This window comes from Trachemys scripta, chromosome 3, assembly GCF_013100865.1.
Source record: "Trachemys scripta elegans isolate TJP31775 chromosome 3, CAS_Tse_1.0, whole genome shotgun sequence".
NCBI classification, from domain to species: domain Eukaryota; kingdom Metazoa; phylum Chordata; order Testudines; family Emydidae; genus Trachemys; species Trachemys scripta.
Window position 1 is genome coordinate 117,282,689 of NC_048300.1, and position 26,530 is coordinate 117,309,218.

The following is a 26,530-nucleotide window of genomic DNA, read 5'->3' on the forward strand; positions in this document are numbered from 1 at the left end:
CGGGGTATGGAAAAAAGAGAGAGAGCGGCGCTGTGCCCAGAAAAACACGCGGTAGCGCAAACACGCCTCTTTCACCCGTCTGGCCCGCCCTGGTATCCTATTACCTCCTTCTGTGCCTCTCAGATCTCGCTCCTGAGGACTGCAGTGAAGCGGCAGTGCGAGATCTGAGAGGCAGAGAAGGAGGTAATAGGATACAAGGGCGGGCCAGACGGGTGAAAGAGGCGTGTTTGCGCTACCGCTCTGATAGTCTTGGAGACAGGGAGGGCTGGGCAAGCAGGGAGAGCTGACCAATCCAAGCAGGCTTTGTATACAACAACCAGCCAATCGCCGGTAAGGTACATCGCTGTTGTATACTGGGTACCACATACAGTACAGCACCAGTATCTGTACCTGTTCATACAGTATAGCACCAGTACATACAGTACAGTATACAAATTTCCAACAGTCAAAACCCCATCATGGCTCCACCAGCAAGAAGAAAGAAATATGAAGCCAGTTTCAAACTTAAAGTTGTAAACTTTGCCATGGAACATAATAACTGCGCTGCTGCAAGACAATATGGAGTAACAGAAAAGATGGTTCGGGACTGGAAAGCAAATGAAAAAGCATTAAAGAGTATGCCAAGGGGTAAGTGTGCATTAAGAAGAGGCACCCCACATTGGCCAGAACTCGAAAAACATGTAGCAGACATGGTGAATGAGCATCGCCAAAACGGTTATGTAGTGACACGAAATAAAATACGTTTGTTTGCACTTCAGTGGGCCAAATCTAACCCAGATCACAGCAACAGATTTAAGGCCACTGTATCCTGGTGTACTAGATTCATGGGAAGGCATAATATGGTACTGAGGCAAAAGACGAAAATTGCCCAAAAATTACCTGCAGATCTTGATAGCAAAGTAAATAGTTTCCATCGATACGTAATACAACAGCGCACTAAACATGGCTATGCGTTAAGTAGTATTGGAAATATGGATGAAACTCCAATTAATTTTGATATGGTTGGAAATAAAACTGTCCATCAAAAAGGTGAAAAAACAATTTTAATTAAAACAACAGGACATGAGAAGTCCAGTTTTACAGTGGTACTAGGATGCACAGCTGATGGCGCCAAACTGAGACCAATGATTATTTTTAAAAGAAAAACAATGCCGAAACTCAAGTTCCCTGTTGGTTGTTTTGTAGATGTGAATGAAAAAGGCTGGATGGATGAAGAAGGGGTAAAGCTATGGCTTGATAATGTATGGAGCAGACGACCAGGTGGACTTATTCAAAAATGTAGTCTACTGGTGTGGGATATGTTCAGGGCTCATTTAACTCCCAGCACCAAGCAAAGGCTTGCAAGACTAAACACAGATGAGGCAGTTATTCCTGCAGGATTGACATCGTTGGTACAGCCACTGAATGTGTGCCTAAACAAGCCATTTAAAGATCGCATTCGAGAACAGTGGAATGAATGGATGGTTAGCGGTGAAAAGTCATTCACAAAAGGAGGAAACATGCGTGCTCCACAGTTGGATGTTTTGTGCAAGTTTGTCATAAAAGCCTGGAATGATATTGATGCAGAAATAGTAATCAAGTCTTTCAAGAAGTGTGGCATATCAAATTCATTAGATGGTATGGAGGACGACTACTTGTGGCAAGATGAAGAGGAAGCTGAAGCTGAGACCACACCATCTGATACGGAATTCGATCCATACGATGACTGCCTTACAAATGTATCACAAGATGTCATTGATGTACTTATGATATCAGATGACGAACAGGAGGATTTTGAAGGCTTTTAAAGGGAAACTGTCATGCCAGCAAAACCTGTAAAAATACCATAGCTTGCAGTTATGATGGGCGTTGCTAACTGCCAGGGACTTGCCCGGCACTTGCTCTCTCTCTATTGTTTGTTATCTTCCTCCTATCATCATCAGTTCCAGTTTGGTTGACAGCTTAGAAAACAAACAGCATGGCAGCTCCCAGGGGTTTATTGTCTTATCCTTCCTTTCAGCTTTAGAGTGAATTAGGAAAAGTTTAATCCACTTGCACTGTTTTATGTTTACATGTTTGATGACAAACAGCCTTATGTTTATAAGTGACAGTTTTCCTGCTAAGTACCTGCATGTCATAAGCATTTGAATTAAAATTACCATATTGAAATCAAATCTGATGTTTTTTTAATTTTTATTTGGTGTGCATTGGAAGAGGGGTAGTCTTATACGGCGAGTATATCCCAAACTCTTTATTTTAACTGGAAAAGTTGGGGGTCGTCTTATACGCCCAGTCGTCTTATACGCCGGAAAATACGGTATATCCAACTGTATTATACTATTCTGCCACTAAGTGGCACTCTGTGTAAAATATCTTGTTTAAAGCTAACCTTTAAACCAGAAATGGGGCTTTGAAATGCTACATAATAAATAAACAAATTAATTAAAAAATTATTGCTTTTCAGCCTCTGAGAAAGGGAAAAATGCACATGAAAGGTTATTTGCTAAGTAATAAATTGCAAAGTGAAGTACTGTACTGCAAGCAGTAATGAGAATTGTATTAATCCAGGGACTCAGCAGTGACATGCCAAAGCCTTTCTAGTATCATATTGCATCCAAACAGTGCGTAGGGAAAAGTACTTGGGAAGAATGAAAAGTATACCAGCAAAATATGTTATTTTAGCCAGCAGCCTTTTCCCTTCTCAGCAGTTTATGTATTTATTTTTAGTCACTTATAGTCCTGCTTTCTGATCTGAATCCTAATGTCATTATTTGAGCTTATTTAGCGCAACCATTCTTCACTTTGAGCCCATTATTCATATGTATGGTCCAGTAGGCAGTGTTAGTGAAAAGTCCCTAGTAACATATATTGGGATGCCAAAGCAAGCTATTTTTTATTTATAGGTATTTCTAAGGCTTAAGCTACACAACAGACTTCTGTCGGTATAACTATGTTGCTCAAGGGTGTGGAAAGCGACCTAGTTATATCGACCTAACTCCTGGTGTAGACAGCACAGTGTTGACAGGAGAGGTTTTCCTGTCACCTCCTCTCATGGAGGTGGAGTAACTATGCGGATGGCAGCGCTCCTCTGGTAGCGTCTTCACTAAAGCGCACTGCAGCGTTTTAAGTATACACCTGCCCTCAGCAACTCAGCACTGTACTTAGGCATCTTACAAATGTTAATGAAGTGAGTTCTCAACAGTTAGGAAGGGTCTTGTGGTTAAAGAATGGCCTGCTAGGTAGGTAGGTATGTGTGTGTTCAATTTCTTGGCAATCCTGAACAAATCACAATCTCCTGAAAAATGGCACACTAATACCTTCCTATCTTACAAGGGTGATATCATGGTAAATTCATAAATATATGGGAGGTGGTCAGAGAGGTCCTATTATTTCTCCAATTTTGCATATGTGGAAACAGGCACAGGGAGGTTGAAGTTCAGTTTTGTAAAATTGCCTCAATTTTGGGGAGTCAAAAACCTTTTCCTCGTGAGGATGGCTTGGAAGTGAGCACTGCCCCAACCATGGGTTGCCTTATTTCACCCTCAAAGGAACTACACAGGGTAGCTTTCAAGAATATTGTGGCCAGACACACTCTGGGGTGAAAATATAAGGCTCATTTCTTACCTATTAATTAGATTTCTTCAAATATTCTTATTCTACCTCTCACATTCCATCCACTTATTGTGAAGTCCTAAGCTTTTCTCAGTTACTTGTTTATAGTTTTTAATGTTTTACCTTCTTATTTTAATCCCTTTTACTAGTTAATAGCCACTGTCCTACATAGTTTCCTACTTAGTGAGTTCTGCTTTGCGAGTTCTGCTTTGCACCGGAAATTTTAACAAAAGAATTTGGAAAGCCACAAAATATTCTAATGTGAAATACAGCACAGACTAAATACAAAACATATGAGGCACTTAGCACATTTAACTGGTTACTTTCCTCAATAACAGAAGCTTGGAGATTGACTGAGCAGAGTGAGATATAAAGCAGGGGAAGAGTTTAGCAGAACTCTGATAATTAAATGAGAAAAATGTGTTGTTAGGGGGAAGAGTCTAGTAAACTGAGCAACAGGGCAAACAATAGCATTGCTTGGGAACTTTCTGTTTTTTGTTGTTGTTGTTGTTTTTTTATGGAAAATATGGTTAATACAACACTGACATTTTCCATGGGAAAATATTGTTTTTTTCCTGAAATTATTTTTTTCGTTTGTTTTGGGTAGGTTAACATTCATCTCTGCATCCATTTGAGCCACCACAGTACCCGTGAATTAGGAATAGTAGTTCAGGTGCCTCAGCCCCCTGTCTCCTATATGGGCCAGACTCCCCTCCCAGACTTCATCTCCCAGGATAAACCGCTGTCTGTCTCCCCCTGACTGAGCTGCTGCAGTGCATCATGGGAGGCCCATGGCCACAATTCATCATGGGAAATGAGTTTGACTGGGGAGCCCAGCTGATAGGAGAGAATGAGGGCATGAGGCTGAGACATCTGAATTATAACTCCCATGAGGCAGCACAGGCAGATGTAGATTTACCTTTGCCCAAGGACCAGAAACAAAAGATTTTGTTTCCAGTCAACAAACTGAACCAAAATATTTTGACATTTGCACAAATCAAAATTTTTCAGAACTTTGGTTCCCTGAAAGTTTTGATATTGACTTCTTGTCCAGATTTGGGATGAAAACAAATATTGATATATTATAATTTATAATTTCCTGTGGGGCAGAAATTCTGGTTTTGATCAGTTTTAGCAAATAAGAGCTGTAAGTGTTATCACATCATTCCTATGTTCTTAGGTCTTGTTTATTTTTTACCATCTTGATTTCAGAAAATGGAATCTTCATTCTTATCCACTTTAGAGAGAGTGGTTTAATAATCTAAGAGCCAGGACCTCCATAGTTCTAACTGACTTTGCCACTGACTCTCTTTGGGTATGTCTACCCTGTAAGTGTGATTGTAGCATAGGTAGGCAGACATGGTGGCATGGGCTTCAGCCAGGCTAACCTCCCAAGTGCAAGTCTTCTGGGGACCCTGGTATATACTTGTGTTGCTAGGCCCCAGCACCATTTGTTCACTACTACTACTACTGTTACCATGCCTACACATGCTATAATCACACCTTCACTTGCAATGTAGACAAACCCTTTACAAATCATTCACGGCTAGATTTTCACAGGCTTTACTCCCATGCTCAGCTTGGCTCAGATTGCCACTCTAGATGCTGAGGAGAGAGCAGGAACTACTTACCCAGTGCTCTCCATTCCACACTGGAAGGAGAGAGGACTGAGAGAGACTAGAAGTGACCTGGCGGCCTGGCCCTGTTCTTCTTCTTCACCAGCCAAGTAGCCAGCCAGGCACACAGTGTGGGATATGTAAGGTACTTCATGAAAAAGTAACTTACTCCTTACCCAGAGCAAAGCGGGGAGGAATTCTGACTCTGAGTCTGTTTCGTCTCTGGACTGCTGCTGGGGTGGCTCAGCTAGGCTTGCGAAGGGTCCGGTTTTTGACGGAAATGTCCGGTCAAAAAGGGACCCTGGCAGCTCCAGTCAGCAAAGCTGGCCAGGCCATTAAAAGTCTAGATGGTGCGGGACTAGCAGGCTCCCTACCTGGCTCTGCGTGGCTCCCAGAAGCGGTGACACGTCTCTCTGGCTCCAAGGTGCAGGGGCAGGCAGGGGGACTCCACGTGCTGGTCCCACCCCATGCGCCTGCTCTGCAGTTCCAATTGGCTGGGAAACACAGCCAATGGGAGCTGCAGGGGCAGCATCAACCACGCAAAGCCGCCTGGCCACACCTACGCCTAGGAGTCAAGGGACATGTCGCCACATCCAGAAAGCCCCCCGAGGTAAGCGCCGCCCGGAGTCCACACCCCAACTCCCTGCCCCAGCCTGGAGCCCCCTCCCACACCCAAACTCCCTCCCAGAGCCCACGCCCTCTCCCAATTCCCTGCCTCAGCCTGGAGGCCCCTCCCACATCCAAACTTCCTCCCAGAACCCACACCCTGCACCCCGTCCCACATCCCAACCCTCTGCCTCAGCCCTGAGCCCCCTCCCACATCCTGACCCCCTCATTTCTGGGCTCACCCCATAACCCGTACCCCCAGCCCAGAGCCCATACCCCCTCCAACACCTCCGCCTCAGCCTGGAACCCCCTCCCACACTTCAAACCCCTCTGCTCCACTCCCCAGCATGGAGCCCCCTCGTGCACTCCAAACCCTTCATCCTTAGCCCCATCCCAGAGCTCACACCCCAACCCCCTGATCCTGCCCTGATCCTGCCCCCTCCCACACCTTGAACCCCTCATTTCTGGCCCCACCCCAGAGCCCGAACCCCCAGCCAGAGCCCAAACCCTCAACTGGAGCCCTCACCTCCTCCTGTACCCAACCCCCTTCCTCACCCCGGTAAAAATGAGCAAGTGAGGGTGGGGAAGAGCGAGTGAGAGAGGGAAGGGGGGATGGAGTTAGTGAGGGGCGAGGCCTCAGAGAAGGGGGGCAGAGGCAGGGCCTCAGATAAGGAGTGGGGCAGGGGTGGGGAAAGGGTGTTTGATTTTGTGCGATTAGAAAGTTGACAACCTAGACAGCTAAGAGCTGCCCCTTAGCCTGGGTATAGTGTAAAGTTACATTGTAGCCCTTAACAACTCTGGTTCAGTTTTCCAATCTTTAAAATGGAGATTTTGGCATATACCTGTCTCTCCGGGGTATTAATGAGGTTTTGATAATTTTTCTAATATAGTTTGATCTCAAAATTATCTGTAAAAGTGATAAGTCCTCCTAACTTTCTGTGGACGAATTTTCAGTCTTCAGTCATCCTTTTTGCCCCTAAGGTCCAGCAAAGCGCATGCAGGGAGATGTTGCAACTGAAAGTTTTCTTTAGAGACAATTTTCATAAAAATAGAGTTTGAGACATCTGCTTGCAGGACTCTGTGGGCTGTGTGCCATAGTCAATTTTAATTGAAAACAACTCTGAAACCTTTAATTGGAAGCGTATGCTTCAAACTGAGGGACACTCAACTGATTTTCTGCAGAAAGTTCCCGGTAGCCAAATGGCAATTTGTAATGAAACTAAAGATTTTTTTGGGGGGGTGGGGGGGAAGAGTGCAGAGAGAGAACCAAAGGCTTGAGTAAAATTTTCAAAAGTGCCTAAGTGATTTAGGAAACTAAGTCCCAGTTTCAAAAGTGACTCAGGGACTAAGGCATTAAGGAGATTTTGACTCCTGAACGTCTACATCACTTAGAAAAATGGGATCATAGAATCATAGAAGTGTAGGACTGGAAGGGACTTCAAGACTCAAGGCAGGACTACGTAATAACTAGACCTTTCCTGACAGGTATTTGTCTAACCTGTTCTTAAAAACCTCCAATGATGGAGATTTCACAACCTTCCCAGGCAATTTATTCCAGTGCTTAATTACCCTGACAGTTAGCAAGTTTTTCTTAATGTCCAACCTAAACCTCCCTGGCTGCAATTTAAGCCCATTGCTTCTTGCCCAGGATGAGGCCCTTTTGAAAATTTTACTCCTAGTGAATTATACTTTGCTGAGTATCCATTTCTGTACATGTTAAATGCTAAAAGATAATCTGATGTAAAAAAACAACAACCTTGAAGACAAAATTACCACATTTTTCTAATTAAGTGTTTATTCTTGATATCCTTAATCAGTCTTTAGGCAACCTCTCTCCCATCCATTGGAGCTCAGAGTAAACATTGAAGGACTGGATCTATAGTTGTAAAGATTTATGTTTACTGTGTGCTTTCTACAAGTCATTACGCTCAGTACGGGGATAGCTGGATGAAATTTAATGTCTTGTGATATATGGGAGGTCAGACTAGATGATTTAATGGTCCATTCTGGTCTTAAACCCTGTGGATTTTATGACTTTCAAGGAATGGCCACTTTTTCAAAGATTAACACATTCTATATCAACCATTCCGGGTTAAATAATTAGTGTAGTAAGACAAAATTCATGAATATATACTTGATTTTCTGGAAGTCTCTGTACTTCACTACTTGTTAGAAAGTGAAGGAGCTCATCAGCATTTCCTGTCAAAACATAGATATGGTGTTTGGATGACAAATCAGTGCTTAGGCTTATTTGAAAAAGCACCTAAGTACATACTTGTGCTTAAATCCCATTTACTTCAATGAGACTTAAGCACATGTTTAAAGTTAAGTGCTTTCTTGAACAGGGATGCTTTCCTGAATCAGGGCAATAGCCCCAAAATTGATTTCTTTAAGGTACACATGCATTCCTTGCTTCCTCCGCAAGTCTTCTAGGTGGTCTGAAGACCATGTGAGCCATCCATTATTTTCCTCACAGAACATCCAAAGCACAAAAGCCCACACTTGCTGGGGGTTTGACTGAGGATCTGTTTCAATATGGATTTATCACATAAGCACAAGCTTTAGGGCTCTACCCTGTAGTGCTTACTTATGCAGAACTCATGTTGGTAACAACTGAATTTTGCTTGAGTGAAGACTGACTAGAACTGGGTGAACTATTTTCAGTAAATAATTTATTCAATGAATTTAAGCCCCTTTTCAACTCATGAATTATCCACTAAGAGACTTCAGTTTGCATGAATTTGCTAACTGAAATTATTCAATGAATAGTTTATACAAATATATTTCAACCTGTGAATTTCTCACAAACTGTTAACCATGACTATTCCTTCACTTATTCACGGTTTGCTGTTCACAAGGTGAGATTCTGCTTCCTGATTGGAAGATTCTCAAATCCCAAAAGAGCCTTGTAAAGAGATGCTCAGATACTATAGTGATGGAAGCCATATCTGTACCTGGAAAGCTACAGGCAGACACTTTCAGTACTAATATAAAGTATCCCGATATTTTCTCTTACCAGGAACAGACTGGTAAATAAAAAATTAACTGTATGAATGTTTGTGGAAAGCAAATAAAAGGCAAGTGTCAAAATGAACTTGCAGTTGTTGCGTGAATATTTGTTCATGAATAATTGTGTGCAGTATTGAGCTGACTCTATGACCAAATAAGGACTGAAGGATTTGGCTTATGATGTGCAGCAATTATTTTGTACACAATTGTACTTTATAGGACCAAATTCTTCGGTGGTGTACATAATTTGTTAAAATTTTACTTAAGCCGCGCCCATTTACTACCACAGAGAAGTTGGCTTATGGACTCTCTAGCAAGGAGTAGATAAGGAGAATGGCCTGATGTATGATAACATGCATGACAGAATTGCTTTAGCTTTTCTTCCTGAAAGCTGCTGCCTCCATAGTCTCTGCTGCTAATTGTTACTAATGGCCCATATCAGGATCTTCACACAAGATGAGGCTAATCAGTCTCACTAACACCAACAACTAACCCTAATCCTACAGGTTTCAGTGGTAGCCGAGTTAGTCTATATCAACCCGTTTTTTTAACTAATCCTACAATTGCTTGAAGTCACTAACTTCTCCACAAAAAAACCCAAATAGATGTTAGTACTAGATCTTACATGTGTATTATACTCTTGGATATAATATAATGGATAGGGGAAAAGGAACTAAAATGTGAATGCAGAATAGAAATTTCCTTGCCTTGATTACAATGAATATATTTACTGAAAACAGAACAGATGAGTGGAGGAAATGTACCTGTTGTTAAGAGTCTGATTTAAAAACAGTTCAGCTGTGCAGAAATATGATCTCTTTCATGATTGGGGAGATTGATGGTAAGAGGGGGCAGGATAGCTCAGTGGTTTGAGCATTGGCCTGCTAACCCCAGGGCTGTGAGTTCAGTCCTTCAGGGGGCCACTTAGGGATCTGGGGCAAAATCAGTACTTGGTCCAGGCAGTGGGCTGGACTCAATAATCTTTCAAGGTCCCTTCCAGTTCTACAAGATAGGATATCTCTATTAATTTAATTTATAAGATGCTACATAAAAGCCTGCCAGTCACCCAAGGGAAAAGATCTTGATGGCTGCTTTGGGTTCAGTTTTTACAATATTTCTAAAAATTCTGGAGAAGGGAAAATGTGGTTGTGACCCATGTTCTGAATTCAAAATCCTTATGAGAAATCACAGGGCTATGTGATTAATGCACTTATTATGAACCTCGGTACCACAGTCACCTCACCTGTACTCTGACTGCTAATTCATCTCACCCCAGACTTATTCTAACTTTCCAACATTTTAGCAGCTGCAGACACTCAATAAAATCAGCCTGCCACATATATATTCTCTCTATATGTGGAATTTCCTCTCACCCCTTCAGTTTTCCACTGGACCAAGGCCAACAACAGACAAGATTCTACATTCCTGCACCAGTGACATGTTTAAGTCCCAACATTGCAGAACCCTCCAGAAGCAGAAATGGGAGCTTTCTAGCATTACAAAGGAAGGATTCCCAGATTTCCAATGGGAGAAAAAATAATGACAATGCATTATTTAAATTAAATAGCCACCTTATGATATTTTCTTTATTTAAATGATATGGCATGCTATATGTTGTATACAAAGAACTATTGCATTTGTTGACATTGAACAAATCTAATCAAAATCTGTGCTGAATTCTTTATAGTGTTGGGGCCTGATCCAAAGCCCACTGAAGTCAACTGAAAGATTCCCTTTGACTTCAGTGAGGTTTGGATTAGGAGTCTGAAGCACAGAAGAACTTTCTTTCCACCTTTCTTGAGCAAGCATATAGTTGGGAATGATAGTGTGCCGTGACAGTTTTAGTATGGCATGATGCAGCAACTCATTTGCATGTCGTCGGCAGTCCAAAATGGCATCCTCCATGCAGTATGACCTCACATATGTGCAAGGTCACGCTGTGCAGAGGATGCCATTTTGGGGCTGGACCGGAATCATCCCACAGGTTGGATTTGGGCTGCCAGTTGAATGGCGCACAGCCGGTTGGGCATGCAATGTGTGTGTTGCACTCATAGATGGCATGCCACTGGTTGGGAGAGAAATAAAGAATGGAGAAAGAGAGGCCACTATCAGCAAAATATAAAGATTAAAACTGTTAAAATTAAATCACATTAGCAAAATATTTAAAAAGGCTGAACATGGCTATTAGCTATACTATTTCCCGCCCATCTACAAAGTCCAGCATTGTCTCTCTTTCCTCACTGATGTCTTTCTTGCCATCTTCAACCAGTCTATGAAGGGTGCTGTAGTGCTGCTCACTGCTGTTGAAAGAGTAGAGTTGAGAAGCGTCTTCCCAGGCCCGGAAGGTTGGCATGGGAAAGGCATCCGGTTCTTCGTTCTCAAAAAAGCTCGTCAGGTTTCGTTCACTGAGTTTGGTAGCATATAGCTGGAAAAGTTGTTCCAGTTGTTCTCTCTCCTTCTCTATGTAGATCCTCCAGAACTTCATTTGAAGGTGGCTGATTTTAGATTGACACCTGGCACAACAGGTGGTTAACAGAGACAAAAGAGCTGTAGTGACTATGATGCACCATCCTAGAACCTGGAAAAGAAAATAAACAGGCCATGCACGTCAAAAAAACCTGAATCTAAATTTCACTTAGATCAGGAATAACTGAGTCACAGTTCTTTGTGTTGAGGATACAGTTTTCTTTTCCCAGCCACAGTGTGGATCTCTTAGCCATAAGTGTAGATCAATATTGCATATTTCTTTTTATTCATTTTGTACCCAAAACTCCCACTGATGTCAACAGGAGTTCTGTATTTGGAGCAAAAACAATAAAATATGCCATAAGTGAGGATCAAGAATACTGAATACCCTACATTTTGTATTTTGCCACAGATTTGTGTGGTTTTTAAATTATATTATTTATTTGTATTACTGTTGTGCCTAGAGGTCCCTACTGAGATAAGGGTTTCATTGAGAAAAGTGCTGAACATGGACATAGTAAGAGACAGTCCTTGCCTCAAACAACTTACAGTCTAAATAGAGAAGACAGATAAAGGGTGGGAGAAAGGAACTGTTTTACCAGTGGGGAACTGACACACAGAACGATGAAGTGACTTGTCAACAATTACAGGAAGTGAATCCAGATCATCCAAGTCCACTGCCTTAACCACAAGACCATCCTGTGTCTTTTATAGTTTTCTTAATTGACTGGTAGAAAACCCAAGAAAAGTCAAAATGATCAGTCAAAGCATTTTAAAAATGCACAGCATGAGTTTAAAAATGAAGCTTCCTTCCAGCAGGAATGGTGTCTTATTTATATAAATCCGTCTCGCCAAATAGGTTAGAGAAGATGATATCAAGGTCTCAGCTGCGCAGATTCATCACAGAAATATATAGGTGTATACGATGTTTGAAATTGCTCAGTATGTTTCATCACACCAAGGAAAATGTAGGTAGATAGAAGAGGGTAAATTGGCACTAGAGCTGGGTGAGTAACCGCTTTCCTGTCCCACGAGAATTTTTGAGATTTCAAAAAGTGATCCACCAGCCCACACAAACATACCCCAGCTTTTCCAAATTGAAATGCTCAGCTGACAGAATTCCATTGTGCAAAAATGTGTGTTTTCATACATTTGAAGACTTCAAATGTTGCTGTAAAATGGAATTATCATTCTCCAGAGAGCTCTAATAGTGATGATATGGAGATCTGGAACCTGTCATGTACAAATAATTACCAGGTAAAATCTGTATTTACCTGAGAGAAATATATAAACAATTTACTCATAGAAATGTGTGAAACAGAGAATCATAGAATTATAGAATATCAGGGTTGGAAGGGACCTCAGGAGGTCATCTAGTCCAACCCCCTGCTCAAAGCAGGACCAGCCAGGACTTTATCAAGCCTGACCTTAAAAACCTCTAAGGAAGGAGATTCCACCACCTCCCTAGGTAACCCATTCCAGTGCTTCACAACCCTCCTAGTGAAAATTTTTTTCCTAATATCCAACCTAAACCTTCCCCACTGCAACTTGAGACCATTGCTCCTTGTTCTGTCATCTGCTACCACTGAGATCAGTCTAGATCCATCCTCTTTGGAACCCCCTTTCAGGTAGTTGAAAGCAGCTATCAAATCCCCCCTCATTCTTCTCTTCTGCAGACTAAACAGTCCCAGTTCCCTCAGCCTCTCCTCATAAGTCATGTGCTCCAGCCCCCTAATCATTTTTGTTGTCCTCCGCTGGATTCTTTCCAATTTTTCCACATTCTTCTTGTAGTGTGGGGCCCCAAACTGGACACAGTACTCCAGATGAGGCCTCACCAATGTCAAATAGAGGGGAATTTCCTCCAGGCAATCCAGGAAATTTTTGGAAAGTGTAGGGGACAATTTCCTGGTGCATGTGCTGGAGGAACCAACTAGGGGCAAAGCTTTTCTTGACCTGCTGCTCACAAACAGGGAAGAACTAGTAGGGGAAGCAAAAGTGGATGGGAACCTGGGAGGCAGTGACCATGAGATGGTCGAGTTCAGGATCCTGACACAAGGAAGAAAGGAGAGCAGCAGAATACGGACCCTGGACTTCAGAAAAGCAGACTTTGACTCCCTCAGGGAACAGATGGGCAGGATCCCCTGGGAGAATAACATGAAGGACAAAGGGGTCCAGGAGAGCTGGCTGTATTTTAAAGAATCCTTATTGAGGTTGCAGGAACAAACCATCCCGATGTATGGAAAGAATAGTAAATATGGCAGGCGACCAGCTTGGCTAAACAGTGAAATCCTTGCTGATCTTAAACGCAAAAAAGAAGCTTACAAGAAGTGGAAGATTGGACAAATGACCAGGGAGGAGTATAAAAATATTGCTCAGGCGTGCAGGAGTGAAATCAGGAAGGCCAAATCACAGTTGGAGTTGCAGTTAGCAAGAGATGTTAAGAGTAACAAGAAGGGTTTCTTCAGGTATGTTAGCAACAAGAAGAAAATCAAGGAAAGTGTGGGCCCCTTACTGAATGAGGGAGGCAACCTAGTGACTGAGGATGTGCAAAAAGCTAATGTACTCAATGATTTTTTTGCCTCTGTCTTCACGCACAAGGTCAGCTCCCAGATTGCTGCACTGGGCAGTACAGCATGGGGAGAAGGTGACCAACCCTCTGTGGAGAAAGAAGTGGTCCGGGATTATTTAGAAAAACTGGACGTGCACAAGTCCATGGGGCCGGATGCGCTGCATCCGAGGGTGCTAAAGGAGTTGGCGGGTGAGATTGCAGAGCCATTAGCCATTATTTTTGAAAACTCATGGCGATCAGGGGAGGTCCCAGATGACTGGAAAAAGGCTAATGTAGTGCCCATCTTTAAAAAAGGGAAGAAGGAGGATCCGGGGAACTACAGGCCAGTCAGCCTCACCTCAGTCCCTGGAAAAATCATGGAGCAGGTCCTCAAGGAATCAATTATGAAACATTTAGAGGGAGGAAAGTAATCAGGAACAGTCAGCATGGATTCACGAAGGGGAAGTCGTGCCTGACTAACCTAATTGCCTTCTATGATGAGATAACTGGCTCTGTGGATGAGGGGAAAGCAGTGGATGTGTTATTCCTTGACTTTAGCAAAGCTTTTGATAAGGTCTCCCACAGTATTCTTGCCGCCAAGTTAAAGAAGTATGGGCTGGATGAATGGACTGTAAGGTGGATAGAAAACTGGCTAGATCGTCGGGCTCAACGGGTAGTGAACAATGGCTCCATGTCTAATTGGCAGCCGGTTTCAAGCAGAGTGCCCAGGGGTCAGTCCTGGGGCTGGTTTTGTTCAATATCTTCATTAATGATCTGGAGGATGGCGTGGACTGCACTCTCAGCAAGTTTGCAGATGACACTAAATTGGGAGGAGTGGAAGATATGCTGGAGCGTAGGGCTAGGATAAGGAGGGACCTAGACAAATTAGAGGATTGGGCCAAAAGAAACCTGATGAGGTTCTACAAGGACAAGTCCAGAGTCCTGCACTTAGGATGGAAGAATCCCATGCACTGCTACAGACTAGGGACCGAATGGCTAGGTAGCAGTTCTGCAGAAAAGGACCTAGGGGTTACAGTGGACGAGAAGCTGGATATGAGTCAACAGTGTGCTCTTGTTGCCAAGAAGGCTAACGGCATTTTGGGCTGTATAAGTAGGGGCATTGCCAGCAGATCGAGGAACGTGATCGTTCCCCTTTATTCGACATTGGTGAGGCCTCATCTGGAATACTGTGTCCAGTTTTGGGCCCCACACTACAAGAAGGCTGTGGAAAAATTGGAAAGAGTCCAGCGGAGGGCAACAAAAATGATTAGGGGTCTGGAGCACATGACTTATGAGGAGAGGCTGAGGGAACTGGGATTGTTTAGTCTCCAGAAGAGAAGAATGAGGGGGGATTTGATAGCAGCCTTCAACTACCTGAAGGGGGGTTCCAAAGAGGATGGAGCTCGGCTGTTTCAGTGATGGCAGACGACAGAACAAGGGGCAATGGTCTCAAGTTGCAGTGGGGGAGGTCCAGGTTGGATATCAGGAAAAACTATTTCACTAGGAGGGTGGTGAAACACTGGAATGCGTTACCTAGGGAGGTGGTGGAGTCTCCTTCCTTGGAGGTTTTTAAGGCCCGGCTTGACAAAGCCCTGGCTGGGATGATTCGCTGGGAATTGGTCCTGCTTTGAGCAGGGGGTTGGACTAGATGATCTCTTGAGGTCCCTTCCAACTCTGATATTCTATGAATGATCACGTCCTTCGATGAACCAGAATGCTGATGAACCATTTGTTTTTTATTGACTAAAAAATTTGAGGGGACGTGTTTAAAGAACAGCCTCGTTTTGCTTATTTTCAAATCATGCTTGTGCTAGCTGGCAGAATTTGTGACATGAACTTTTCCCCATATAATCCATCCTTTTAGCACTTCAGTGCTCCCATCTGACATGGGGAACTCTGTGCTTCTATGATCTAGCTGCTCATGCACAATTAGCTAGCCAGATGACTTTCACTGTTTCCCACATACACAACTTAAGACCAATAGACACACATCCAAATTTCAGAGGGGTAGCCGTGTTAGTCTGAATCTGTAAAAAGCAACAGAGGGTCCTGTGGCACCTTTAAGGCTAGGTCTACACTACCCACCTGAATCGGCGGGTAGAAATCGATCTCTCGAGGATCGAATTATCGCGTCTCGTTGGGACACGACAATCGATCCCCGAATCGACGCACTTACTCCACCAGCGGAGGTAGGAGTAAGCGCTGTCGACGGGGAGCCGCGGAGGTCGATTTTGCCGCCGTCCTCACAGCGGGGTATGTCGGCTCCGATACGTCGAATTCAGCTACGCTATTCGCGTAGCTGAATTTGCGTATCTCAAATCGACCCCCCCCCGCCCCCGTAGTGAAGACCTGTCCTAAGACTAACAGAAGTATTGGAGCATAAGCTTTCATGGGTGAATGCCCACTTCATCAGACGCAAGACTGATGAAGTGGGCATTCACCCACGAAAGCTTATGCTCCAATACTTCTGTTAGTCTTAAAGGTGCCACAGGACCCTCTGTTGCTTTTTACATCCAAGCTTTTAATTCTAATTTTCTGGACACTGATTTTTGTGAACAATAAAATAATCCCTGCACCGTTTGTAACCCATATATTGCAGGATTCTTCCAGTGCATGAGGACCTGAAAATTAAACTGTCTCCAGCATTGGCAACTGTTATAGATTGATGTGACTGTTGTATGATGATAATTTTCTGACTCCGCAGGATATTTCTTCTGCTTGGGATGCAGTAATGTGGGATGCATCTTTCACTCATTTCCTTTCTCTTTTTAATTTCTTTAGTTCCTTTTCGCTGAATTTCCTTATATCACAAAGCAATGAACAAATATAAAATAGAATTGTGGGATATGAGTGAGTAATATGGCTTTACCTTTGTATGTTTTTTGTTCTTTCATTGTAACTATTATAGTTCTATTTTCCTTCATATAATAAAAACACTTTGTATAAAAGTGAAACTAACTAGTCCATTTTTTTTATCTGAGATGAGAGAAATGCAAAATGAAATAAGCCTTATAAACTGTTCAAAGGAAATCAGCTGTTTAAAAATAGTTTTGGTTTTAATAATCTAAGATGCTATTTGTAACAGAGTTAAAAATCTGTAATTGATTTTTTTTAAAATCTGATAGTATCCCCCCCCCCTTTTTTTACTTTTTAATTACTTTTTAATTACTTCAGCCTTCTCTGGCAATGCAATATATTCTTCTCCCTAGAGTCACTCTCTTCCACTAAAGAAACAAACTTTCTGTTTCCAATTTTCTTACTCGTGTTGATTTCAGTGATCTACTTGAGAAGTAAGACATTACTCAACTTGAGCAAGTGTAGAGAATCTGCCCCTCACCAATTCTATATTGTTTTGTTGCACAGTACAGGCATTCTGATTTTAAATTACTATGTTAGCACCTGATGTTAGGATCTCGTGCTGGTAAAGCAAAGGAATAATACAAAACTTTATTCTAAATAACAAAGCAGTTATTCTGTATTTCTTACCTGAGACTGTGCTTGAAGTGTCAGTTTTAATTCCTCACTCTCTGAAGAGGACATGGTGGTTTTGCCACAAGCTACTTTGTTCAGCTCTTCCCAGCACCTGACAGATTTGTTATTGCAGAGCGTGTTTAAGTACCCTGGATATTTCAAACCACTCATGGCACATTCATAAAAAGTTCCATTGAGCAAAGCCACAGAAAGCCACATCACAGGAGCTATCAGAACATTTAAGGTGATTTGTCCAAAGACATAAAAGAAACTGCAGCTGTTCCCTTTGGGGAATATTTTCCTGGGATTCAGACAGCAGCCTGTGAAAAGTTTCCACATCCTGCTATTCATGAAATACCCAATAACTAGCAATACCCAGGCTGGGGCAAAGAGAAATACCAAACCATAGATGAAGTTTTCATTGCTGCAGGGACACTTGAAAGCAACAAGAGAAAATAAACGTTCGCTTCCCACTGTCAGTAGAGCCATAAAACTGTAACCAATGGCAGTTTTCCGATTAATAAGGAATTTCAGAATGGTCTGGATACCGTCCATGTTTGATGTCCACAAAAGAGACAAAAATGAGGCTTTGTTTATTGTGCAGCAGTTTATAGCAATGTATGAGGGAGGAGCTCTTGAGAAGAAAAATACCCAGCTAGAGTCTGGTTTAGTGCAGCCTAGATAAAGTGATGATGTCATTGTAGATCCTTCCTCACAAATATATGGGACTAGCTACTGGCAAAGCAGATTTTGCATATCTACAGTATTAATCTGTATTGTAACCTGCAATATAGACAATGCTCTATTGTCAAATAAAATCACAATTTCAGTTATCATGCCTGTTATTTGACTGTAGCTTCCCATGAGAAGGAAACAGAAATACATACTAGATGATCATGGGAATTCTTGAGCGATGATCATCAATGTTTACAGAAATATACTTAAAAGTCCTGGACCCGATTTGGATCTCACATATATTAGCGTAAATGAAGTGTGACTCTGCTGAAGCCAGTGGAGTGACCCCAGAGTAAAACCACTGTATGTGGAGGGAATCAGTGCCCCCCCCCACTATATTATTTGGTATCCAATATAGGTCCAGATTCTCTGCTGTGTCTAGCTTATGTGGGGTACAGCAGAGTGGGAAGCTGTCAGGGAGCCAGTCATAGCTCCCTGATTCTCTGTCTGGCCTCAGCCCTTACTTCTATTCTCATTGGTAAACCGAACAATAGAAAGTAGCATCTAAAAGCTTCTAGCCTGTTTTACACACAAATAGTTTCAAGTGGCACATTTTTTGTCCCTTTACAGGTTGCTTTCAAGATGTACCTCGGGGTTACCCCTAGTGTGAGCTGCAGTAACACAGCAGAAAATGAATTCTTCTTAATGCTGGACAAGAACCCTTTAGTGGACTTCGTGGAGGAGCTCCCAGCAGGACGATGTTCACTTTGCTACTGTAACCTCCTGTGTGGTGTTATTAGAGGAGCCCTGGAAATGGTAAAGAACTGGACACTGAATTTTCTTATCTCTGTTGTTACCTATAGATATAGGAAAGTGGAACCACTGGATAAATAAATGTAATATCACTTATAAATATTTAATCTCAGTATCAGACTTAGCAATAGCAACTCCTGCACCCCGCCAAATATACCAAGTGAAATTCTGCTCTCAGTTTACACCACAGTAAATTCAGAATTACTCTCTCCAAATAAATGGAGTTACTCCATTGTTACACTGGTGTAACAGAAGAATTTGGCTCAGTATAATAATAGAATTAAGTTATGGTACATCAAAGAACATTATCTATTTTATTTTCAAAAATCTCAGCTTTTACAAAAGCTGAAACAGAACAAGTCATAACTCACATCATTTTGAACTTGCAGGGCCAAATTCAACTCTGGTATCACTTTATTGAAGACAGTAGAACTGCACCAAGGATGAATTTTGTCCACAATCTTCTTTCCTACAAACAATATCTAATTTGCCACACAATATATATTTCGTAGGTACTATAAGAATACAGTTTTGTGTACAGGGCTGTAAATCAATCTCAAGATTCTGATATCATTTTATAAGGGTATTAATGGAAGTGTTATCATCTCACTATGGGGGAAATTTGAGATCACAATATGAAGCTCATTTGTTTTATGTCTTCAGATAAAAGCAAAACACCATTCTGACATTAAGTACTACTAACCAAAATACTGGCTTATTGTTAGCAGAATGAAATTTGTATACATGCCTCAATTCATAAGAAGGCTATATTTTTAAGGCTCTTTATAGAATTCCTTTATAGTGAAACTTTAGAAAGGGGCCCCTCTTGTGGTGGGAAAAATTACTTTAAATGAAGTGACCTGGCCTGTTTCTCTCCAGGTTCACTTAACAGCAGAAGTTACCTTCGTTCAAGACAGACTGAAGGGTGACGATGTGACGGAAATAGGAATTACATTTTTAAAGAAGCTCGAAGACAAAAAGCACAAAAGAAAGAAGTGAAGCTGATAGAAGGAATCCTCTCTAACTTACAGTTTGCCCATTTTTACCTATTTAGAAAGAAAATCCATATGGTGGCAATGGCTTCATTGATTCAGGTACAGTTACATCTTAGAATGGTAAAGACAGTCAGAGCATATACTCAAAATGTACTGTCACCACCTTGCAGAATTCAACATACATTCTTAAAAAGGACCAGTCCTTTACTCCTTTCACAGGGAAAATCCCATTGATTTCATCAGAAGTGTGTGACTGGGCCCCAAATCTCCATCCTAATTCCTGTTCTTTTTCATTAGAAATGTGATTGTATTTTCCAGTTTGCTCATTAGTGATGCTTCAAAGACATAAAGAACTGTGTTTATATTGATATGCATTTTATTCTAGCCCTTATGATTGTGAACAAGAAATTGTTTTGCTATAAATTGTGCAGTTTCTCATTCCAATGCATCTTCCTTTGTTTCACTTGTGACTACGTTTTTTCCTTCATTTTGCCCAATCTGCTCCCACTGAAATCAAACAGAGATGTGATTACACTGGGATCAGGTTTTCTGTAGGTAAACATGACAACATGCAGTTTTGTTCAGGTGCATATAGCAGACCTGGAGAATTTTTCTAAATAATGGAATATGGATGCTGTTTGAGACTAAGCACCTTGTGCAGCTTTAACTTGCGTGTTCTTCTTGAGAATATATAGATTGCTAGCAAACTGAAAAAGCATGATGTAATATAATGCACAGTCATCTTAAATATGAGCTTCACCCAAGCAAACTGTAATAAAACATGCAAACACTATTGTGTCACCAATTCTTCTCTGTCGAGGTACTTTACATGGCCCACATCACGTCAGTTTCTGAGTACCTCGCAATCTTTACTTGATTTTATCCTCACAAAATCCTAGTGAGGTGTGGAGGTACTGACCCCATTTTACAGATGGGAAATTGAGGCTCAGGGTAGATTAAGTGTTTTACCAAAGTAACACAGGAAATCTGTGGCAGAGCTTGGAATTTAGCCCAGGTCTTGAGTCCTGGTCCATTGGCCTACCCACTAGACCATCCTTTCTTAGCCTCCCTCTGGGAGCCAGAATTCCCTATTTTTATTACAATGCAAAATAATCAATATTAATCAATCAATACAAATGCTGCCCAGAGTAAACATATGACCTGATACTGAAACCCTTGTCCTTCATCTCCCTTTCCCGCCTTCTTTTGTCTGTTAGGTTCCAATCCTGCAAAGTGATGTGAATGGGTCGATCTCTATATTTGTGCAGGGCCCTGGACTTAAATGGCAGGGACTATTGGTGACATCCTGACCACACTGAAGTCAATGGGAGTTTTGCCACCGACTTAAATGGGGCCAAGATTTCATGTCATGTCACCAAATCTTCTAAAATTGTTAGAAATGACCGAGCTTCGTGTTTGCTGCAAGGATCAATGTAGGAAAGTAAGGAGCTTCCACTTTACGCCTTGATTCAGCAAAACACTCAATTACTAGGGTATCCCCACTGAAGTTCTTCCCCATCAACTTATTCACAGTACATTTCAAAAACCCAGTACACACACACACACACACACACACACACACACTTTGGTTTCAGTTTTCATTTTTTCACCCATTACACAGAGTATGTCCATTATGTGCTAAGGCAGGACAAAGCAAAGCACAAAAAATATTGATGCATAATTAAAAAAAGAGAAAAGTATCCATTCGAGTTCACATTTCATAAAGGATGACATTCTTCTTTGTGCTGAGGGTCAGCTCAAAGCCTGTATATTGATTAATTTAGTGGGACTTAAGTGGTGCAGAGCTTAGGTCTCATGTAGAGTGTGAAAAAAATATTTACAGGTTCAAAAGAGGGAAAAGGCCATTTCCTTTAAAAATCCCAGAGTATCAAAATTCAGCTAACCCCAGTCTGCTGGTTCCTCAGCCCAGTGAATTCAATGGAATATTTGCCATGGACATCAGTGGTGAAGGATCAAGCCCAGTGTACACTGACTGCTCCACACTTACAACACTTTAACTCCTTTCAAGATGTATGCAGAAGCATACAAGGTAGGTAACAAAGTACAGCACATTCAAATTAGTAAGCGCTGGTCTCAGTACCAAGCATAACGAAGCTGAACAGTATCAAATTCTACTGTTTCACTGGTTTTCTTTCTGTTGCATACCCAATTCTAGGAAAGGAGAACAATGACAGAATTTCATTTATGCAAAACAGGAACAGTAAGGGTGTATTTGTTTTGTTTAAATAACATGAGCAAAGTAGACACATATGAGAGAAGAGGGACTACTGGGAAGCTATTTGGTTAGTCTGTGTGGGACAATGTATCTCATGGAACTACATTGAGTCCTGGGTTGTGCTATTAGAGCTCAGAAGACATTTGCCATCTTGCCTGAGGAGGTGCTATAGAAGTTTGGTGAGAGAGAGAAATTATGGCAGCAAACAGGTCATTACCAGAAAAACAGAAATGAAGAATGAAAAGTGAAAAATGTAGTGAGTTAACAAATTATAATGCTAATGAAAGCTGACATTAGCTAAACTGTTTCTCCTTCACCTAAGTTTACCATTGTGTCTTGTGTCTCATTGGAATCATTTTCTTTCATGCTGTCTTCCACTAGTTTATGGAGTGTGCTGAAGATCTGCTGGTTAATGTTGAAAGAGTCCAAAGCAGAAGCTTCTTCCCAGGCCCGGAAACTTGGCATGGGAAAGGGTTCCAGTTTCTTATTCTCAAAAAAGCTTTTCAGGTTTCTTTCGCTCAATTTGGTGGCATAGTCCTCAAAATATTTTTCAAATTGTTCCTTCTCCTTCTCAGTGTAGATCTTCCAAAACCTCTTTTGGAGATGGCTGGTATTAGATTGGCAGTGACCATAACAAGTGATCAACAAAGACAGAAAAGCAGCAGTAACTATCACACACCACCCTACGATCTGTTAAAGAAAGGATAATTTGATATTGAAGCACAAAAGAAAGGCTACAATAAAAAAGCTGATTGGAAACTCAAATTAGATTGAGAATAACTAGTGTTATTCTGGTTCTTACGGTTGCATTGAGACTGTGTTCTTTAAATGCTCAGTATAAAAACCTTGAAAAGTGATAATAAAATACAAGATTTTGAAAATAAAGTGATCCACCAAGTGTCAATTCTATTCACAAGCAGAGGCCCTGAATTCCTAAGGACTGTCACTAGAGGCAGAGATTAAATTGGGTGTCATTTTCAGGATCATATGATCTACACAGCTATGTAAAAAAAATTTTTTTGTATACTGCACCTTTACATTTTGAACAGCTCTAACCAAAAATTAAGTCTCAGCACTTTAAAAATACAGATTATGGACTTGATCTATAGCCCACTGAAGTCAATAGAAAGACTCCCATTGACTTTAATGGGCTTTGGATCAGGCCCTATTAGTATAAATCCAGAATACATGTAATAAATCTTACTGTCTGAAGTATTAATGAATGTTTGACGCACTATTATATATTTTAGAATGATTATTGTATGTATACATGAACTAACTGAATGTTTGTCTACATTACTAAATGGTTGAAAGTGAAGTACGCAATTTAAAATGATTGCTGGGGTACTTCATATCTTGCTATAAAAAAGAGAAAGTCTAAATGAGGCCTATTCAAAGGAATGAGCCCTCTAACAAGGTACAAATATGTTTTTCTTCCTAATTTTAAACTCAATAAAGCTTTATTCCAAAAGAATTGTCTCCTGGTGTTTAACATTGTTGTTCTACTGTTGCCTTCAGGGTCAGCCCAAGGCTTGCACAAATCCTGGAGGCCGTACACTTTGGAGGAGCCTTGTTGTATTATGAACTCCCCTAAAAAATGACCAACCACTGTCCCAAAACCCTTCAAGATGAACGAAAGGAGCTTTTCCCTTCCCAATCTTCGAAACCCTGCCTACCATTCCTTTTCTTTGATTAAACCTTTTGCTCAGCCCTCTTCCCAGAAACGTCAAGCAACCTGAATGCTCTAGCCACATTGCTAAAATTCTCCCACCTCCCTCTGTTGGCAAATATCCTATCAAGCCCTTCTGAGCTGCCAAACCCTTCCACACCTTGGTGTGCTATGCTGCTTACAGAAATCTGCCTGAGGCACTGGATATTTCACTTCTCAGACACTCCCACAAAACACAGTCTGAATCCTGCTTGCATTGCAATTAAATATATATTTTAATTTTTTTAAAATTATAGTTAAACTCTCGGGACACTTGATTTTAGGGCCTCATGATAAAAAAAAAAAGGACAACACAAAGCATGATTGAATTAAAATGATATCTTACCTGAGATTCCGCTTGAAGTGTTAGTTGGATCTCCTCAGTCTCCCAAGAGGACAGGGAAGTTTGGCCACATGCTACTTTGGGAAGCTCTTCCAAGCACTTGTTGGATTTATTGTGGCAAAGCATCTCCAGGTACTTCAGATTTTTTGAGCCACTCATAGCACATTCATAAAAAGTCCCATTGAGCAAAACCACAGAAAGCCACATCACGGGAGCTACAAGAGCCTTTAAGGTGATCTGGCCAAAGGCATGAAAAAAATGGCAGCTCTTCCCTTTGGGAAATAGTTTCCTGGGGTTCACACAACAGCCTGTGAACAGCTGCCAGGTACTGCCATTCAGTGCAAACCCAACAAATAGTAGTACCAAGGCTGGGACAAAGAGATACACCAGCCCATAGGTGTAGTTTTTGTTGCTGCAAGGACACTTAAAAGCAGAAAGAGAAAATAAATGCTCACTTCCCACTGTTAGCAGTCCCATCAAACTGTAACCAATTGCTTTCTTTTGGCTACTGAGGAATTTGAAAACTGTTTGGGAGATATCCATGTTTGAACTATGAACCCCACAAAACAGGAGAAAAGTGAGGCATCATCAGTGGGACAAGTGCTATTTCTAGCACTTGTTTGGGTGGAGCTTTCTATTAAGGAAAAAAACAAGTCTCTCTGGTTTGGGGCAGCTCAGATGAAGTGAACAGTCATTCGTCAACATTAATAAATCTTTCTTCAAATGGCACACAAACAGCGGGCTCTTCCTTAGTCAGTGGGCAAATAGACCAATCCTGCCCCCGGCTCAGTTTTGTCCTGTGCAATTTATAGTTGTCCACTAGTTCTGGCTATTTCCTTTGGATCACACTGAGCTTAGTGTCTATGGAGAAGTTATATTTGTCATAGAATATTTTTCTCATTTAAAATAGCTATGAAATAATAAATAATAATTAATAGAAAACCTGGTAGTTGAAATGACCCCTTCTGCAATGGAGTCTTCTACTCACCACTCGGCTGCCCCTCCTCATAGCTCATCTGGGGAGTTAGCTCACTACTGTTCACACCCCAATCAGCCCGTTGCCTCAGTCACTTGCTCTGCAGCATCTCTCTCCCTAGTCAGGAGCTGCAGCGTCTCTCCTTCCTGGCTTAGCCCTCTGGCCATGTCACAATCATTCTCTGTTTCCAGGGTCTCATCAGAATCTCTTTCCACAAAGTCTCAGGCAGACTCCATATCCATGCACTAACTGTGCCACTCGTGCAGTGGCTGGTAGGGGAACCTAGACCCAACTTCTACTCTGGGTTCCAGTCCAAGGACCCTCAAACCAGCAGTTCAGATCTATACTTTCTTAGACTTTGCTGCTCCTTCCCTGGACCGCTTCTTACACTGCCCTTTTTTCAGGCTTCTAGTCTCCATCTTGTACCAGAGTGTATGACTTCAGGCTCACCTCACTGCCACCCCCCTCTATCCTCAGCTCCTAGGCTTTATAGAAGCCCCCCTGCCTGTTCCTGCCCAGGGAAGCTTCATTCTCAATTACTATCATTGCCCCTTAGCGCCCCAGCAGGTGCAGCCTATGGCTAGTTGGTCTCTCTTAACTCCTTTAGCACTAGTGTGGGGTGAACATCCCATCACACCCTCCCAGTCTTGCATTGATCCTGAATGTATGACCACTACAAAATTTTCATTTAACCATCATGCTGTGAATGTGTGCTGTGTATCACACAAACACAAACGGTGCTGACATTTTATCACACGTAAGACACATCCTGATGATATGGCCGCTATGACAGAATGGAGAATTTTTGGGTGACATGACTTTGACCTCCCCGACAGACATGTGACAGGATTGTTACTACTATTATTATCGACTGTCTACTTTAATCCCTAGAGTTGTAGCTGTTACAGCCTCGTAGGTCTGGATACTTCAGTGCTCAGCCTGACACCTCCACTTTGCTCAGTCGTCCAAGTGATTTTTTTCAGGCATGAAAGTCCTGTCCACACACGCGCTTGAAGCTGAGTTTGAAATTATAGTTGTAAAACAGCTTGTGCTCACAGTCTGTGAAGTTACATGGTGTGTTAGAGCAGTGCTCAGAAACCACTCTACAGGGTATCTATCCTAAAGACTATCCCCTCCTCTTCTCTCCTATTTAGCATCCTAGCTCCACCTTCTGGACATCAGCCATTGTACTATTTCAGTGGTGACGGAGGCAGGTTTGGGGCTAACTTATTTATTTAACCAACAATAAGAAATAACTTTCAAGTGAAGCATAATGCTGCTGCTGCTGTATGCTCTGCCTCTGTCTCTGCAAGGTCCCTGTCTGAGGGTCAGTCTAAGAAAGTCAATGGAATGGGCTTGTCTTCAGTACCACTGGCACGCTGTCTGGAGTAGCTCACAACTGAGAGAGCCAAGCTCGGGTCATACTGTCAGACAATAGGGCAAACACCCAAACTGGTGGTATATTCTATCATTTGAT

At 41.9% G+C, this 26,530-nt stretch overlaps 3 protein-coding genes across 4 annotated transcripts in view; 1 reads left to right on the forward strand and 2 right to left on the reverse strand.

Moving 5' to 3' along the window:
• Positions 1-20,569, forward strand: part of TRAPPC3L (trafficking protein particle complex 3 like) — a 53,622-nt gene extending 33,053 nt beyond the window's left edge. For both annotated transcript variants that reach the window (XM_034765821.1, XM_034765820.1), the window contains exons 5-6: positions 18,613-18,798; positions 19,675-20,569. In XM_034765821.1, coding sequence (XP_034621712.1) covers positions 18,613-18,798; positions 19,675-19,794 — 306 coding nt within the window. In that variant the 3' untranslated portion in view covers positions 19,795-20,569. The remainder of the gene's footprint in view (positions 1-18,612; positions 18,799-19,674) is intronic.
• On the reverse strand, positions 10,750-17,876 carry LOC117875006 (calcium homeostasis modulator protein 5-like). The gene is made up of 2 exons (XM_034765818.1): positions 17,323-17,876; positions 10,750-11,400 (listed from the first exon to the last, which is right to left on the reverse strand). Exons 1-2 carry the CDS (start codon positions 17,860-17,862, stop codon positions 11,011-11,013), a joined length of 930 nt encoding a protein of 309 aa, XP_034621709.1. The 5' UTR covers positions 17,863-17,876; the 3' UTR covers positions 10,750-11,010.
• Positions 20,570-22,323: 1,754 nt separating the features above from the next.
• LOC117875643 (calcium homeostasis modulator protein 5-like) lies at positions 22,324-24,620 on the reverse strand. Its single transcript, XM_034767009.1, has 2 exons — positions 24,081-24,620; positions 22,324-22,716 (listed from the first exon to the last, which is right to left on the reverse strand). Exons 1-2 carry the CDS (start codon positions 24,618-24,620, stop codon positions 22,324-22,326), a joined length of 933 nt encoding a protein of 310 aa, XP_034622900.1.
• Positions 24,621-26,530: the final 1,910 nt, after the last annotated feature.

Bases quoted from the DNA above. Each gene is read 5' to 3' on its own strand.
- LOC117875006 (XM_034765818.1), bottom strand. From the start codon at position 17,862: ATGGACGGTATCCAGACCATTCTGAAATTCCTTATTAATCGGAAAACT. The intron at 11,401-17,322 runs GTAAGAAATACA...TTTCTTTTCCAG, and splicing joins CACTTCAAGCACAGTCTCAG to GTTCTAGGATGGTGCATCAT.
- LOC117875643 (XM_034767009.1), bottom strand. From the start codon at position 24,620: ATGGATATCTCCCAAACAGTTTTCAAATTCCTCAGTAGCCAAAAGAAA. The intron at 22,717-24,080 runs GTAAGATATCAT...TTTCTTTAACAG, and splicing joins CACTTCAAGCGGAATCTCAG to ATCGTAGGGTGGTGTGTGAT.